The sequence below is a fragment of the Mesoplodon densirostris genome, chromosome 4 (assembly GCF_025265405.1).
Source record: "Mesoplodon densirostris isolate mMesDen1 chromosome 4, mMesDen1 primary haplotype, whole genome shotgun sequence".
Lineage (NCBI taxonomy): Eukaryota > Metazoa > Chordata > Mammalia > Artiodactyla > Ziphiidae > Mesoplodon > Mesoplodon densirostris.
Genome location: NC_082664.1, coordinates 47,760,771 through 47,778,466, shown reverse-complemented (window position 1 = coordinate 47,778,466; position 17,696 = coordinate 47,760,771). Strand labels below are relative to the sequence as shown.

The window sequence follows — 17,696 nt, the reverse complement described above, 5'->3', positions numbered from 1 at the left end:
CCTCCTTGCTTTGTAGTAAATTGTAAGAATCTCGCAGAGAAAATCAAATGAGAGCCCTGAAATAGTTTGTGCTCTTCGTTGCAGACATTTATAGAACTCCCCCCATTTCCTAGAAAAGTGATAGGAAAAGCAAAGGCAACAGAAGGGATAAAAAGAGTTTTGGAGCTAGCAAGGGAGATTGGTGTCCAGATTCAGCTGAGGCTTAGAGAGGAGGCTGGGGCTGAGGACGTTTCGCCGGGGGGAAGGGGGGGATTGAACGGAATCGAAAGCCCCTCTCGCTAAGTAAGCAGATGGATTGCGCTGGCCTATAAGCCCTTTCCCCGAAGTTAGCAGAGAGTCCTCCCAGGGTACTTGCCTCCTGGATTCTGGCTGGGAGGCCCCCCCAGGTGTCCGGACTAACGGGTTCTGCTTTCGTGTTTCTCCCTAGAACCTCTGGTTCGCCAACCCCGGGGGCAGCAATAGCATGCCAAGCCGCACCCACAGCTCAGTCCAAAGGACCCGCTCGCTGCCCGTGCACACCTCGCCACAGAACATGCTGATGTTCCAGCAGCCAGGTAGGACCCGGCCCTCCAGCCCTCGCTCTCCTCTCGGGGAGGCCAGGTCGCCAAAATAGATGCCCCAGTGAACCCAGGCAGAAAGTGCTTAGCCTCAACTGTCACCGTGCATTCTTTTGAGCTTATAGAAGCCTTTCCTTTTTTAAACGGTGCCGTGCCAGCGTGAATAGCGGCTGGTTGGCTGGGAGCCAGCACACGGAGCTCGAGTTGGTTGCGATCTGTTGGGGGTGTTTTTGATCCTCGTTATATTTCTAGATTGATGCACCCAGAGATAGTACTGGGGAGTTTTCAGGGGGGAGTTGGGAGGCGTTTCATGGGTAGCGTGTGTGTCGTCGGTATATACATGGGGGAATGTGTAGATAGTGAGACAGAGGAAGAAAACTTGACAGTGCTGATGCTGAGACACCTCCCCCTGGTTGGGGAGTTCCTTGCACACGTGACCGCTGATCCAGCCATCTTCCCTTTACTTGGTTAAAGAGCAGCTTGGTGCACCTCGTGTCAATTTCACCTTTGACCACGCCTCCTCAAACAGAGTAGCCAGAATTACATACAGCCAACAGATGCCTGCACGTTTTTCTGTGCAGACGGTGACCTCTTAGACTCCATGAGTAATGCAAAGCCCCGCAAGCAATTACTACATGGGTTGCACCTAGAGGAAGGTCCTCACCCTGGGTAGACGTGCTCTGTACCATGTCTTATAGGAGTTTGAGGGGAAATGTCACTGTGGCCTGGGTGGGCAAGGAAGCTTCTTAGAGCCATAGGTGAGCTTCAGGGAGCAGAGGGTGAAGGGATGGAAAGAGGAGGGTGGAGTTCAAGCAGAAGGAGCTAAGAGAGCAAGACTGCAAGGGTATCAAGTCCCACAGCGAGTCCCACGGCGGCTCAGCAGAGGGGTCGGGCTGAAGTAGCAGCAAGTAGACCGAGGAAGCTGGAAAGACTGCAGCCAAAGGTGGGACCCTGAATCCAAGGCCGAGGAGCTCAGACTTCAGCTGCTCTCAGTGGGGAATCGATAAAAGACTTGGAGCAGGGGCGTCAGACAGGGCTAAGCATGGAGGAGTGAAGGGAAGGCAGGCTGGAGGAGGAGAGGCCACCGAGGAGAAGGGCGGGGGCTGATAGCAGGGAGCCACCAGGGCACAAGGTATGTCAGGAAAGGACGGGACGTCTACATAGTCCAGAGGCTGGTTTAAAGTTGCTTCTTGACGGGCTTCCCTGGTGGCGCAGTGGTTGAGAGTCTTCCTGCCAATGCAGGGGACGCGGGTTCGTGCCCCGGTCCGGGAAGATCCTGCGTGCCGCGAAGCGGCTGGGCCCGTGAGCCATGGCCGCTGAGCCTGCACGTCCGGAGCCTGTGCTCCACAGCGGGAGAAGCCACAACAGTGAGAGGCCTGCGTACTGAAAAAAAAAAAAAAAAAAAAAAAAAAAGTTGCTTCTTGACTTCTAGGACTCTATACCTATTTGTTCATTTTTGTTTTAAAGCTCCTTTTCTTCATTTTGATACTTGCTATTTTTCTTCCCAGGAAGAAATACTTGATAAAATTTGGGGGGTGTGAAGGCCTTCTCCCTGGGTCATTTAGTCCCAGCCTCTGTTTGCATGTAGAATTATGTATAATCCATTCCCAGTAAAAAGAGAATCTGGACAAGATTTGAAGACATACTGGGCACGAGACCTTTCACCTTAAATGAATAGTTCACCCTGACCTCAGCCCCAGGACTGCAGCCCAGCCACCGGGCAACCTCACGGGAGCCCTCGCTTAGCCGACCACTCTCTTCCAATCCTCACATACTTGTAGACTTCTCCATTCTTTCCTACCTCTTTTTTCCTCCCTGCAGCTCTCTTCCAAGTCCTCAGTCATCCTCTTTGTCCCCCATCTTAATTGGGCAGACCAGGCCCACCAGGAAGAGCCGGGTCCTCCCTGGGAGAAGAACCATTTGGGTCTGTTGATATGAATCTTCCATCTGCACTATGTTTCCCCTCTGCTGTTATACAGCAATGCTGAACAGTGGCTTATGCTCAGGTCAGCTGTGACCCTAAGATTGTTTCCACCCTCTTCCCATGAAGCCTCTTGTTCCCATAGTTAAAGAATCAAATAATACCAAACAGCTTGTAAGAGAAAATGACTCCCCCTGCCCTCCCCTCCCAGCCCATAGTCCCATCTCCGGAAGCAGCACTTCCAACTGTTTTCAGTTTTCCTGGTAGTTATCTGCAGGCCTCTCAATAATGTTCTTCACAGACTGGACTTAGAACTCTAGAACCCTTGGGTTATTGTTGTTGTTTTAATTAACCTCTCACCCGAGCATGACAAACCCACTTCCAGCAAGGCCCTGATGAGGCACGGCATTTCTAGTAACCACAGCACGGGGACAGGACTGCTCCATATTTCCTGATTGCAAATACCCTGGTTAGGGCTCAGCAGAAGCCACTCCTAAGTCCTGCCCAGCATCCTTGGCCCATGTGGGGTGGCTATTCCTGAGACATGGCCATGAAGGGCAAGGCAGGGCACAGCTGTGACCCAGGATCCCTGGCTAAAGGGAAAGCAGGCTGCAGAAAGTCCTCCCCATGGGCGCAGAAAGTTCCTCCTCAGCCTTTGCATCTAGGGCCTGAGGGCCAGGGGCTGGGACCAGACCATAAGCATCACATCAGGTAGGCAGAAATCAGGAAGGCAGAAAGTGGCTTTCATCTATACACAAGCAGTAGTAATTTTGAAGGCAAAATGGAATAGAGATGTGCGACCAACCCAAAATTAAATACTCAGAAAACTGTGCTACATTCCAACATAGTGGTTTCCTCCTGGCCATTAGATGTCTTCAAAGCACCCATTTTGACCCATCTGAGCAAATCTTGAAGACTACAATACATTCTAAGGAAGTTTGGATTCTATAAACTTAAAATAATCCCATCAAGATGATGGAATGTCTCCGAAGAATAAAGAAAAGCCTGGGGGCTAGAACCAGCCTCCAAGTTGTATATCAATTCATCAGTCACCTTGCTTGAATTTGCGAGACACTTCTTTCTTTCCTGGACCTACAGAATCCGTGGGCCCCTTGGAGGCCAGAGCAGGAGGGGTAGTTCTTCACTTCATTCCCATGTGGACAGATTTGAGATGTTTCCCAGGACAAGCCAGGAGAGCCATCGGTGATTGTTGCCTCTTGCTGGCCTGTGGGATGAGTAAGAAACATGAAGCTGGTCCTCCCAGAGAGAGGAGGACAGGGTCTGATACCATCACCAAGGGGTGATGAGCTCAAAATCAGGGTGGTGCCTGGCGAGAGGGATCATGTTTCTCTGAGAGGTAGGGTGTTTTCCCAACTGGAAAATTAGTTTGGAAACTGCTCGCAGAATGACACCTTATCTTGGAAGCAGACCCTGCTGACCCGGGCTCCTCCACCCTTGGGATCAGAGAGGATCTCAGAGCAGCCCTGGCGTGACACTAGGAGGCCACGGAGGCTCCCCACCACCTAGAGGGCCCGACAGGAAAGGGCAGAGGGGGCCAGCAGCTGACTTCAAAGGAAAAGCATGGAGAAAGGTAGACGGGGCAGCCTCACAGGGGACCTCATCCTTCCCTTGCACAAAACCATGTGCAAACTACCTTTGGTGCTGGACCACCCAGATGTGAGATGGGTAAAGCAGTGCCTTACCTGGCAGCATTTCATGATGTGACATATCTGTTCTGCATCGCAAACCTCCCCTATGCAGCGGCTCATGACTGGAATCCTTCCATCATTAGAACACCTGGGAGCGTAGGGCACGAAGCTGTTATCATTCCCTTCTCCTTAGTGTGAGTGAGTTTCAGACTCCTTCCAGAGAACTGCCTTTAGGAAGAGAGGGGAGGGGGGGAGTGCCGTCAGTGCACTGGCTCCGCTGAGGGGATGGAAGGGGCTGCCCCGCAGAAGCAGAGGCCAGAACAGGGACCCACTCAGAGTACCTGATCAACATTTGCTCCCTCCTTCTAGTAATCCAAGGCAAACGGCCCTGCTCAGGACGGACAGAGAATGGGCAGGGAGGTTGGCGAATGAATCAGTTCTATCACAGCCAAGAGCCCAGCTGGGTCTGTGCCCCACTGCTTCTGAGAGCCAAATTCAGAGAGACCGACTTGGGGCAAGATGGCACAATAGTGTCATGTACCATAGTCTTCTCATCATTTTTTTTTTTTTTTTTTGCGGTACGCGGGCCTCTCACTGTTGTGGCCTCTCCCGTTGCGGAGCACAGGCTCCGGACGCGCAGGCTCAGCAGCCATGGCTCACGGGCCCAGCCGCTCCGCGGCATGTGGGATCTTCCCGGACCGGGGCACGAACCCGTGTCCCCTGCATCGGCAGATGGACTCTCAGCCACTGCGCCACCAGGGAAGCCCTCCTCATCATTTTTTGTGAAAATGTGGGTCCCATAGGATTTCCGCAGCACTTAGTTCTGCAGATCTAGGAGTGAGGTCCCCAGAGAAGAGCTCCATTCCCCACAGCAGATTCAGGGAGCAACTGCGTACCTGTGTTCCCTGCCGCCTGCCCACCACTACCAGCTCTGCACGGCCGCATCGGCCCATTTCCCTGCCCGCACTGATCCCTTTTCCTTTTGATACCATTCTCCCCCTTTCCTCTTGGTTCCCGCCTTCCCTTTATCTTCCTTCCTCCCCTCATCACAGTTGTGTAGCTCCCACTCCTGCATTCCCTGCCCCTTCCTCAAGAGCCTGACTTTCCTCATTTCTCGCCTTCCAGCCACCCACTTCTCACTCAACCAGACTCAAAGCCCTCCTGGTTTACTCAGCAGGGTAGCCTCAGCTGTCATTGGCAAAGTGGGATTCCCAAGGTTTTTCCTAGAATGCCCCAACTTGTTTCTTATTCTAAAGTCCTAAAAACACTGGCCTCTCTACCTCAGCCTCAGGGACTTGCAGAGAGCGGCAGAAGGACACTTCAGGTGCCACAGCCATGAGACTCAGCTGCAATGGCTGCTTCGGCCAAGGAAAAGCCACGTGGGGGTCCCCCAGGTGGACCCTGCAGCAACACCTCGTTAGGGATGGGCGCTGCTTCCTTCCAGAATCCTCTTGACCCTGGGCCTGAACGGCAGTCCTTGTTCTTGTGGGACTTCTGAAAAGGCACGATTTGAAAGTCCCACGTCAGCCTAGACTTTGGGCATCCTAGAACTGGGGATCCTCAAATACATCCTAAATACTGGAAGGGTCTGATGGGGAGGGGAAGAATCCCTCGTACTCAGAGATGCCATCCGAGCTAAGGCAACAGGCCTGCTCAGGCCACAGGACAGAAGGCTCAGAGTCTATCCTTTTTGCCCTCCCGAAGACTCGAAACTACACCTGCCTGGTCCGTTACAGCTGGGGGCCCAGGATAAACGCGATGAGCCCCCAGGCTGAGCAGGAGCAAGGACAAGAGTAGGCCTGTGGTCCAAGTGGACCTGTGGGCAGGAGCTGCCCACACGCTTAGTCGGGGCATGGAGAGCTCTGCCCACCAAGCCACCCATGGCTGAGGGCTTCCAGCCGAGATGGAAAGCTGCTCTTCACCCGTCTGGTCTCCCTCTGTCTCATGTGTGCAGGGAGATGCCACGGATCTGTTTTTATCAAATACACAATTAAAAAGTCACACTATTAGGAAACTCTAGAGTGTGAACATACGGGCTTCTCCCAAGACTTAGAATTTTTCAAAGCTGCTCTGAGAGTGGCTGGGAGTCACGACTCTCCCGTGCAACAGAGGGAAGAGCTGGAGGATAAAAAGCAAGCATGCCGACTTTCAACCTAAAAGAGCAGCCACTAGGGTTTGGAGATTCTGGAGCAGAGAGCCCCACATTTCTCAGCCCCCCTTTTTTTGGAACACGCAATCCCAGGCTTGGAAAATGCCATTTTGCTGCGTGTTGGCAAGAAATCCTGCAGCTGAAACACTTCTCTCCAAATGTCGAGCATCTTTATTTATCCAAATCTCTCCACAGTGTTTGTTTAAAGGGGAGTGCTAGAGAGTAAACTAAATTTTACAATGAGCATATGGATGGCTGTAACTGCTGGGGTTTTTTTTTTTTATTTGCTAACTGGCTATATATAAAATTGTGTTTCTATTTTATAGATTTCACACCCTGAAGGCTGCTAATTTTTGCATGCATATGATTTTCACATGAATGGATGAAAATACTAAAATACTCTTCCCTCTGGGTTGTCTAATTGCCCGACCCTACTCAGAGCAGTGGTGGATAGGGGTGTGGGGAAACCAGCTTCCCTAGAAGCCCAGTCGTCCTCTGTCTGCTCATGAACTGGCACAGTTGTCTTTCAGACCCATCGATGCTGGAACCGGTGTCAGAAAGAACCTTATCTTCTCCCCAGTGTTCATATCGATCCATTTTGCCAACCTTCTCTTTGAGAATTTTAAATAACGGAAACGACATCTGCCTCTGAATTAGCTGGTAATGGGGAACACAGATTGCAGGGAAGGCTGAAATATATAGCTCCTCGAGGAAAACAAATACTTTGGTTTAGCCATTGGTTTCAACTTCCTCTCCCACCAAACCATCAACCTCATTTTTCATTCCCTCCCCGCTCTGGCCCCAAGCGCCCCCTAGTGGAGATGTGAGGGAGCCAGGAAATGGCCTGCAGTTTGGGCCGCAGGATCCTTTCCCCACTTTACAGAGAGAAGAGCTAAGGCCCAACGAAGGGAACAGCTTCCCAGGGTGTCACAGGAAGGCAGTGGCAACGCTGAGACTCCCCAGGCACTCAGAACATATCCCACTGCTGATTTTTTTCTGCCCTCCCCCACAGGATTTCACAGTTCTGTCCGAGTTTCACAATAGCTGTCAGTTTCCTTCTAGTTCCATCTTTTTCATCACTCCATAGACAGGTATGAGGGGTGCAGAAGGCCATGGCTGGGTATCATGGGAGGGTCAGAGAAATCTGAGAGCATCGTCGCTGTCTGCAAGGCACTTCCAAACTAGTTAAGGATGTGCAAGAGTTCCACAGGATGGGGAGGATGGGGGAGGTGCTGATGGTGAGCCCTAGCACGACAGAGGAGGCTCAGGGGTGCCTCCCCCTTGGAGGAGGAGGGCTCAGAGCCTGGAGAGATAGGGAGGGTCCACATGGTAGAGGGGGCTTTGTGGTTAGAATGCACAGTATTGTCCTGGGTAGCGGGAACCCGCAGAGCAGACGTCTCAGCCCTTGCTTCTCAGTGCTTGGAGTTTAAGAGTGTTGACAGGCATGGCAGGCGTGCAGTGTGCAGTGGAGCACCAGCTCTGGGGTGAGACCCATGTGGGTTCCCGTCCCAGCTCCGTGTCAGCTGGCTAGCCTTGACAAGTCACTTAGCCTCTGGGAGCCCCACTTGAGAACTGGACACCCAGCAGGGTCTTGGACTCAGAAGAGGCTCTTGACAGGCTGTGGTTTCCCTTTCCTGCTCCTTGCAATGAAGCAGAAATGCACCAGGCCCCAGTTCTAGGCACAGGGAGCAAAGCCAAGTCCTGCTCCAATGAAGCAAACGTTCAACTGGGAGGAGGTGACTAATGCACACATGTCAGATGTTGGTGATGGCTATGAAGAAAAATAAAGCAGAGAAAAGGGATGGGGTGGGAAAATTCTGTTCACATACAATGAACAGAAAGTCCTTTCCAAGGAGACAGTAGAGCCAGAGACGTGACAGCAGGCAGAGTGAGAGCCATGGAAATGTCCAGGGACCGGCATTCTGGGCAGAGGGAACAGCAGTGCAAAGGCCCTGGGGTAGAAAAGGGCCTGGTAGGGAGTGAAGGAAGGGGTTGCTGTACGAGGGCAGAGAGGTAACAAGAGGCCAGGTCTTCGGGGCCTTGCAGGCCATGGCAAGGGGTTGGCTTTTACTCCGATGGGAAGCCGCTGGAGGGGTCTGAGCAGAGGCCTGGCAGACTGTGACCGTGACAGCTATTTTTAGTCACCAGTTTTTTTCCAGCTGCAATGGACTCAGTGTGTCTAACAGACTCAGAGGTTGGTTGAACCTGAGTCCAGCTCACCCTCCACGCCGGCCCTGTTGGTCTCTCCCGCCCCCCCCCCCCGAGTCCTCCCAGGGAGGCACTCCAAACCCTCACCCTGGCAGGTGGAGCCAGCGACACCACGCCTACTTCCTCCTTGCTCTCAGAGTCCCTGTCACCAACGGAACCCTTTGTCCCTTGCAGAATTCCAGCTTCCCGTGACTGAACCTGACATCAACAACAGGCTGGAGTCCTTGTGCCTCAGTATGACCGAGCACGCCCTGGGAGGTGAGTGCACCCTCCCCGCATGGCATTGCACACCTGCAAGAACCCCCAGCCACGTGCCATCCTCCACAGCTCGGGAGAGAGGGAAGGGCACAGGCCGAGGAGGCAGGGGACAGCGAGGGAGAGGGAGAGCGGCTGCAGGGTGCTGTCGGACCCTCGTCAAGCCTCGCGATACACAGTGGCCGCCAGCGCCCTGCTCCTCCTCCTCTGGGAGGTGCCTCGGGGCCCCGGAGACCAAGGCTGCCCTCTTTCCCCAGGGGCTCCACCTCCCAGGGCACACTGGAGTCCCAGCCCCACAGCTGTCCTAGCCCAATGCGGGCACTGGAGGAGCCAGGAACACAAGACGTGGCTTTTAGTGGAAACATTCCCCCACAGCACTGGATTCCTTCCTTCTCGGCACTAGATCCCCCAGTCCGGTCCAAGCGTATCCCAACTTGCTCTAAAAATAGAATTTCTGAAACCAAAATCCCTCCTTGTTTTTATATCTCGCTGTTCCAATGGCTTCCACGATGCCCAGAGCCCCAAGCCGTCCGAGGCGTCCTTCACAGTGTGACAGGGACGGTCTAGTTGGATGCGCCAGTGGTGTGCAGGGCTGCAGACCCTGGAGGAGCTCCCAGAAGCAGCTGGGTCGTCCCACCGTGTGTTTGCTCTGCAGCCCTGCACTATCACAACAGCCCTGGGAGGCCTTCAGTGCCCTCCTGGTACCAAACGGGTGCCTTCCTCTGGCCTGGACTCACTGCCAGCCCTGGGGATGTTTGGCAGACTAGAGAAGAGACATCCGCCCCTTCCTGCCAACCTCCAGGGAGGCTGTGAGTCATGGAGATGGAGACAGGCCTCCTGTGACCCTTCCCAACAGCCCTGTCCTGTCTGGACGTGCTCACCCGCCGCAGAGCCAGAGACGGGTACACGGAGAGGCACAATGTGTGCTATAGCCCAGCAGCAGCAAAAAGACAGGCTGTCATAAGCCACTGCTCCAGAGAGCTTTGTCCTCCTGACCAGGGGTGTTGAGATTTTCAATCTCTACAAACACAGTCTTATCCTGAAACCAAATAGGACAAAGGTAAATGCTCTGTGTGAAGCAGAGTACAGGCCGGGACTGCACCCACCTGACCTCACCCATGCAAGGTTCTCCGTAGCCTGGAGAAAGCCTCCACTCAATACCAGAAGGGAGCTAGCTGAAGGCCTCCCAGGGCTTCTGAGCAGACAGACGGTGGGGTGCACAGCTCCCTCCGTGACCCCCCGCTGGGGTTCCGGGGAACCCCATTTGCAAGCACCACTCCCTCTCCCTTGGCCATTCAGTTCAGATCTTAGAAGCTTTGCAGCACCACTGGTTCCCTCCTGGTACCTCTGCGTGTGGTACCACCAGCTCCCCTTCTCCAGGTAACCGAGGAGCTTGGGTCAGCACCCTGACAGCCCCTGAGGTGTAATGGGAAACAACCCAAAGGTCCATCAGCAGATGAATGTGGATGGACGAGATGCACTATAGCCACACAGTGGAGTGTCATTCAGCCTTGGAAAGGAATGAAGTACTGTTACTTGGCTGATCTGTGAAAGCATTATGCTAATGGGTGAAAAAGCCAGACACAAAACGCCACACCGTGTATGGTTCCCTTAATGTGACGTGTCCAGAATAGACAAACCTACAGAGACAGAAGGCAGATGAGTGGCTGCCAGGGTTTGGAGGGAGGTGGGAATGGAGAGTGGCTGCTAATGGGCACCAGATTTCTTTTGGGGGTGACAGTATATTCTGGAGTTAGATGGTGGTGATGGCTGTGCAACCTTGTGAAGATGCTCAAAACCACCAAATTGTACACTTTAAAAGAGTGAAATTTGTGGTGTGCAAATTATATCTCAATTTTGTCCTAAACGGAAGACCTCCGGACCTGAGCCTTCAGGCCAAGCTCAGCCCCCTGTAGGCAGCCCAGGTGCCCTCCCACCTGACACCTGACAGGCGCTGGCTTGCAGGGCGACTCCACTGAGTCCTGCATTGCCTGTGAGAGTCACCCAGGAGGACTGACCTCCCCCCGGGCTTGACAGATCTCAGGTAACTGGTGTGTTGGAAGCTGTTATCAATCTACTAAGTACTAACATAGCATCATTAATAGCAGTAATGCTAAATGCTCTTTATTAAAGGGAGGTCTTCATTGAAAGACTTCATTTTTAGCCTGGTCTTCTATTTTTACAGGAAACATCTGTGAACTGGTTTTTTTTTTTTTTTTTTGCTTGCTAATGTTTTCATCTTGTTAATCTCCTAAGCCTTTTTATTGCTGTGGTTTTTTTTTCAATAATCCTCTCTGGTGGGAAGCCTCATAAGCAGCTTCCTGAGCAGGGAATGCAAATTAGGTTCAGGGTGGCCCAGTTGGGTGCGGTGGCAGCGGTGTGCCCTCCCACTGTGACAGCACCTTTCTGCTGGCCGACCCCTGCCAGGTGCCAACGGAGATGACTTTGCTGCGAACAGAATTTCTGCCAGTGAGTGAAGTTATCTTACACGAGGACGAATGATTAGGGAGAGGAAAGCAGGGCAGTAAAAGATGTTCCGGGGCTTCCTGGTGGCGCAGTGGTTGAGAATCTGCCTGCTAATGCAGGGGACATGGGTTCGAGCCCTGGTCTGGGAGGATCCCACATGCCGCGGAGCAACTAGGCCCGTGAGCCACAACTACTGAGCCTGCGCGTCTGGAGCCTGTGCTCCGCAACAAGAGAGGCCGCGATAGTGAGAGGCCCACGCACCGCGATGAATAGTGGCCCCTGCTTGCCACAACTAGAGAAAGCCCTCGCACAGAAACGAAGACCCAACACAGCCCTAAATAAATAAATTAATTAATTAAGAAAAAAAAGTTAAAAAAATAAAAAGATGTTCCTCTGCTTGCATCTCAAGAAAAGAGGGGGAGAGGTGTCCAAGTTCCTAGGACACCACATCCCAGGATGGCCATTCTAATGGGGCTGCTCCCCGGGGCCCCAAGCCTTGGGGCCCATCCTTTTGTGCTGGCATCTCTGCTCTTTCAGTCTCCTCCAGTAACTGCTGCCCTCTCGGTGTTGGTCTAAGCTACTTTTCCCTAGCCTTCCCTATCCATCTCTCCTTTTCTCTCCCCAGGCCCCTCCGACAGAACCGGTGAGGAAGCCCAGGGGGTGGGTTGCCTCTGCCATCTTGGTGTGTGAGTCTTTATTTAAGGCTTTCATCTGGCTCTGCTGGGCTTGCTCCTAGGAGACTGGTGGCCCCAGGTGTTCAGGGAGTCTCAGTACCAGCAGAATGAGTCTGCGAGGCTCCGCCCGGCAGAATGGCATCCATAGTGAATCAAACCATAAAGAGGAATGCACGGTCCATCCTCGGATGTTCTGGGGTTTGTGCTTCACCTGATCCCGTTGTCATTCCTCCTCACCTTCTCTCCTCACTTCTTGGGACTTAAAGCTCCACTTATAGCCGATATAAGTGCAAATCGGGAAAAGGCTCCACTTTCTCAAGACATTATTCTGCCTTTCATTTGAAATTTGCCACAATAATGATAAAACCTATGATGGTTGCGTGTGAATGGTGCCCCTTTGAGTTGTGCAGTGCACGACCCGCACAACTGTAAATGGTGAGTCTGGACTTAACCCACTGGTCATTTCCCCTGCAGGTGAATACCGACCATCACCCTTGGAGGATGAGGTATAGGGTGAGAATTCTGTGAAAATGCAACTTGGGGCTGGGTTAGTTGAGATTTTCTTGTTTTCAGCTCCTACTTCAACAACTATGAAAGGTTGACATTAATGAATGGACGAGTGAGGCCCAGCAAGAGTGTGCACTGCGCTTCTACAGACGAGGGAGTGGCCTCTGCACCCTCACCCCACCCACACACGTGTGTGTGCACACATACACACACTCACTGTTCTCCCACAGCCAGTTACCACTGCTGAGCCACCACTCAAGAGGCTAAGGTTGACACGCGTGGAAGGCAGGGAGAGGTGATTCGTTCACATCTGGGGACCTCTAGGATTGATAATCTGAAACAACAGATGCTCTCAGGGGCCATTTGCTTCCCTTCTTTAAAATCTCTCAAAAAATCATGTAGAACTTTACACACACACACACATGAGTACAAGTAAAACTGGGAAAATCTGTAAGATGGGTAGATTACATCAATGTCACTATCTTGGTGGTAATACTATACTATACTTTTGCAAAATGTTACCTTAGGGGCAAACTCAGAAACAGGGTGCTCTTTCTTATGTGGACCGACAGTGATCTCATTAAAAATCTGAATGAAAGAAACATTTTTCCTCCAAGTCCCTGCTGGCAAGATGCTAGCCTGGCACCACCCATGAGGCGGCCAGGAGACCCCTGCAGTGGGCTCAGTACTCCCCTGTATCACTTAGGTCCTCCAGCTTTCCCTGGAACAGTCGGCCACGCCCCTCTCACACCTGAGCTCTGCCCACTGCATCTAGACGCACCTCTGCTAGACGGGCCTTGTGATGCGGAGGTTTAGACCAAGACACATCTACTGACATGTGGACATCAGCGAAACCAGGGGGGCATCCTGCATCCCATCCTGGCCCTCATTTAGTGGTCACTGAACATCGTCATTTCTACCTCCTGTGACTAATCCATGCCTCTCTCTGCTCACTGGAGAAACTCTAGCATGGACCATTGTAGGGACCTCTTAACTGGTTCACCTGCCACCAGCCATGCCAGAGAAACCATTCTGAAGTCAAATCTGGTTACTCTACCACTTATAAATCCCCAATTACCTATGTCCAAGCTCCTGTTAATAGTACAAAAGACCCTTATGGTCTGATTCTGGGGACTCTCCCACAGTCCCGTGTGAAAAGGGGTTGGGCAGGCATCGACTCCTTCTGTGGTCTGGCTCACTCATGGACTCTCCTCTCTGACAGGCATGTCCCCCACTTTCTCTATAGCCTGGTTTCACCGATTCTCCATAACACCGACATGGCATATGCTGGGTGGCCTCGGCACTCTTCCATGTCCACTGGATCTTTCAGTTCCAGGTGCCAAAAAAAAATCTCATCCTGGTGTCTCTGCCCCTGATCAGATTCTTGAGACAGAGAATCTGGATCAATTTGGGTCAGCTGCATACCCCTGGTCTGCTCAGCTGTGATCAGGGATCGCAGTCACCACCACTCATCTCCGGCCTTTCAGCAGGGGCTCACGGGGAAAGGGAGATGCTCCCAAAGAAAGGGACATGAGCTGGACAGGTCCACCTGCATGTGTATTGCAAAACCTAGCTGGCTCTCTGCCGTATCTCCTGCCACTCCTCCTGTCCTTCATCCTAAACCTCCAGCCCGCCCCCAGGCCCACCATTTGATGAACAGCATCACGCCTGTACATGAGCTGTATGCCCTCCCCACCCTAATACTCTCCTGCCTCCTCTTTTCTTCTCCTACTAGACCATCTACAAAGTCATTTTCTTTCTCTGTGAAACCATCCTTGACTTCCAAGGGCAACCTAAACACTCCTTGCCCCATGTTCCTGCTGTGCCTGGTACCTACTCCATTACAGCGACCATCCCTCATATGTCATTGTCAGTTTACGTGTCTGTGTCCTGTCTAGGATATATATATACTTGGACTAAGTGTGAGGATTAGGTCTTTTCATCTTGGTTTCCAGGCTCAGTATGGCTCCTGGCAAAAATAGCTATGTTGAGTGGGTGGGTATGTGAAGAATGAGTGAATGGATGGATGGATGAATTTAACCCTTATCTGTCCTCAGAGACTGGGAGGTCCGACGTGCATGACGCTGGAATCGGTGGGCATGAATGGAATTGCTTTGCTCACCTGTGCCCATTGTGTCCTCCTTTCTCTCCCAGACGGGGTTGACCGGACCTCCACAATCTAGAGCTGAAGATGAGAGTGACCGGGCTGGCCGTGAAATCGACTGCTGCGGGTCCAGTGTTAGCCATCTTCAGGGTTGCACAGAATCCTCCAAGATACTTTGCAGCCTTTTTTTTCCCCCTGGTCCCTCTCCCATTTTGATTTTGTGAGAGCGTAGGTCGTCCTTGTAAACATATCAGTAGACCTGGGACTGGTTATTTTGTCATTTGTTTCTGTCGTGGGATGGCTTGGTGTGGGGCATGGGGAGGGATCTCTAAGGGAAACATAGGACTGGGAACGGGTGGAGGGAATGCAAGTGGCTTCTTGGATGGAAGTGAGGGGGAAAAAAAAAAGAGGGTACCGCTTGGAAAGAGATGAGAGACTTGGGAGGGAGGCAGAAGCCCCAGCCCTTGGGAGCCTTCTCAGAAGCCTGCCTTCAGAGTCAGGCCCCAGGAGGAAGGCACGGATGCCTGCGACCAAAGCACAACGGCGGCTCGCTCTTTTATGTCTCCCCTGATTGGATTCCCTGAGGCCCCTGCTTGAAATCCAGCCGCAGAAGAAGTCCACATGGCAACGGGGGCAGGAAGGGAGAAATTCCCTCCCAACAAAATTTCAGATAAACTTTGATTTGTGTATTGTTTACATAACAATTTTAAAGGGTACATAATGTGTAAAGAGTTGGGATAGAACTTTTCTTCATACTATGGTTTTTGTAAAGGATTTGTCGCTATGGATTCATTTTTTTCCTCTATTTTTATAATAGCAGCAGGGTTGTCTTTTTAAATGGCTGCCAAGCTCTGCTTCTCGGGAAGACGGAGCGGTCACGTAGGCCTGAGTTGTGTCTCCCACCTGTGGGGGTGGGAGAGGTGTGTCGGTGGAGTTGAGGATGTGGCTGGAGTGGGCGGAGCACTGGGAAGGGCGCCACCATGTGATCGGTTATGGGATTGCGCGCAGTCACCTAGAGAGTCTAAAGGAATCCTGCTGCCCTTTCTGCGCTGGATTTGCTTCTCACCCGGAGAACCTCTTTCTCCCCACCCTACCGTGGGGTGTCATCCTATCACTCCTGTTCTCGTCCACACACACACACACACGTGGGTACAAGTTTCACTGGAGGAGAAAAGGCAAGGATGGATATTTTTCCCTAGCAAGAGGCCTTAATACCCAGATAATAAGCTCAAAAGGCCGCTTTTGGGGGGTTGCTCGCAGGAACCCCAGCCTGGGGGCTGCAGCCCCTTGGCTCGCTCACCGCTGAGGAAGAGGAAGAGAAGAGCAAGGTCCGGCAACAGTGTATAAACGGTCAGTCAGCAAGTGGCAGAGAGAGCTGCGGGGAGACGTCCCAGGTGGGCAGTGGAAGAAGATGTGAGAAAGGTCGACTTCATGATGGAAATGATGATTCTATCACGTACGTCAGGGATTTGCTGTGTTGTCGGCTGATTTATCCACCCACATGGAAGGGAGACAAAACTACTACTTACATGGTGAGAGATTAACAAACTACGCTACCAAAAAGTAATAGCTCTATTTCTTAAGGGCAAGAAAGGCTACATTTGGAATGTAATGCAATGGAGGGTATTAGAGGAAATCCAAGAGGAGCTGTGCTCTGCGCTGGAAAATTGGGTTGTGTAAGTGATGGTGTGACAGCTCAGCCAGAGGCGAGATCAGGGAGATGGTAGGAGGCCTGTTTATTGAATGGGTGTCTGGTACCATTTTGGGGGGTTTGTTTTTTAGCAAAGTCAGAGTCGAAATTAAAGAGATCAGACCATGAAAATCACTGCGTTTGCTTGGGGTTATTTTTTTAAATAATGAAGTAAATACAATGTAAAAGGCCTTAATGAAATCCAAACAGCTTTCTTCTACCTTCAAGATTGAAAATGTACACCCAGCACAGCCTTGGATGTTGTGAAGCTTGCAAAGTCTTCTTAAGGTCTAAAATGTGGGACCATCTTAACCACAGAGAGCCTTTAGCAAGCAAAGAACACTTGAATCCACAACATCCTGCACTGCATTTTTTAAAAAGGTGGGGGGCTCTCCATGGGTGACTATGTTCTAAAGATGCAAATTCATTTGCAGAAAGAGGCAGCATTTTTTAGTTGATATTTTTTAACCAAGTGCCATTAACATTCATCCTCCGCTCCCCTTTTCTAAGCAAGCTTAGGGTTACTTGGGGAATGTGTTGGGATGGACAATCGTGTGAGCCGGGAAGGACAAGTCAAAGATGTTGAAGGCCAAAGGCAAGACCAGAGGGTTTGCGAAGGTGTTTTTTGGATGCTAAGAACGTTAATGGAAGAAAAAGAACAATGGTATAACACATCTTGTGGAGAAATTAAAAAGCATTCAGATCTGCTGCAAAACACGTATATCCATAAACACTCGGGTTGTTCAGAAAACAGATTGTGAACAAAATCACATTAGCATGAATCCTTTAAAAGGAAGAAGACCTTAAAGTATTTGCAAATCTGAATTTCTATTTATTCCTTCACTGAATATAGAAACAATGGTTATCTGATTATTAGAGATATTATTTTGGATATGTTACTTATTAACTTGCTATGGCTGGTAACCATGATAAAGTCTGTTATTAATAACAACATAATTCTTTTTTTAAAAGAAAAGCTTATTTTTCATTGACTGTGTATAGATTTATCTACTTAGTTGTGTTTTGCTCTTAGTGTTTTAATTTTTTTTTAAGTTGAGTGTTCTGATCAATTTTAGGAGCCTGTCCCCACCTTGTTTTGAGTCCTGTGTTGACTGCAGGTATACAGCTCAATCTAAAAATCCTAAAGCAAAAGAACTTTATTTATAAAAAAAAAAAAATCAAACAGTTGCATGCATATAAGGCTGTGAAGTCAGATATTTAGTAATAAAGCGGCAGTGCCTTTTTTTTGTATTTACCCATTGACCCCCAAATGCAACTGTTTTATATTAAGTAAATAGTAAACATTAAAAATCTCAGAGTAAAATCTATTTCACTACATGGGTTTTTTTTCTCCCCTTGTTCTGATTTAAGCAGTGTGTATTTGACATCTCTACATTGTCCCAGGGACAGTGGTGTTCTACGATATTGTTATCATGTATGATGTTTTATTGGTGCTTTTTATTCATAGTGGTTTCTTACCAGAAACAGTAGGAAGACACACATGAACTGTGTACAA

General features: G+C 50.8%; 1 protein-coding gene across 6 annotated transcripts in view; it reads left to right on the top strand.

Moving 5' to 3' along the window:
* The window catches only part of SAMD4A (sterile alpha motif domain containing 4A), a 236,841-nt gene extending 219,478 nt beyond the window's left edge, over nucleotides 1-17,363 (top strand). For 3 of the 6 annotated variants that reach the window (XM_060096187.1, XM_060096188.1, XM_060096189.1), the window contains exons 11-13: nucleotides 428-554; nucleotides 8,659-8,742; nucleotides 8,997-10,595. In XM_060096187.1, the coding sequence (XP_059952170.1) occupies nucleotides 428-554; nucleotides 8,659-8,742; nucleotides 8,997-9,142 (357 nt within the window). In that variant the 3' untranslated portion in view covers nucleotides 9,143-10,595. Of the gene's footprint in view, nucleotides 1-427; nucleotides 555-8,658; nucleotides 8,743-8,996; nucleotides 10,596-14,540 lie in introns of those variants that run through there. The other 3 variants (XM_060096190.1, XM_060096192.1, XM_060096191.1) reach the window with 2 other exon arrangements.
* Nucleotides 17,364-17,696: the final 333 nt, after the last annotated feature.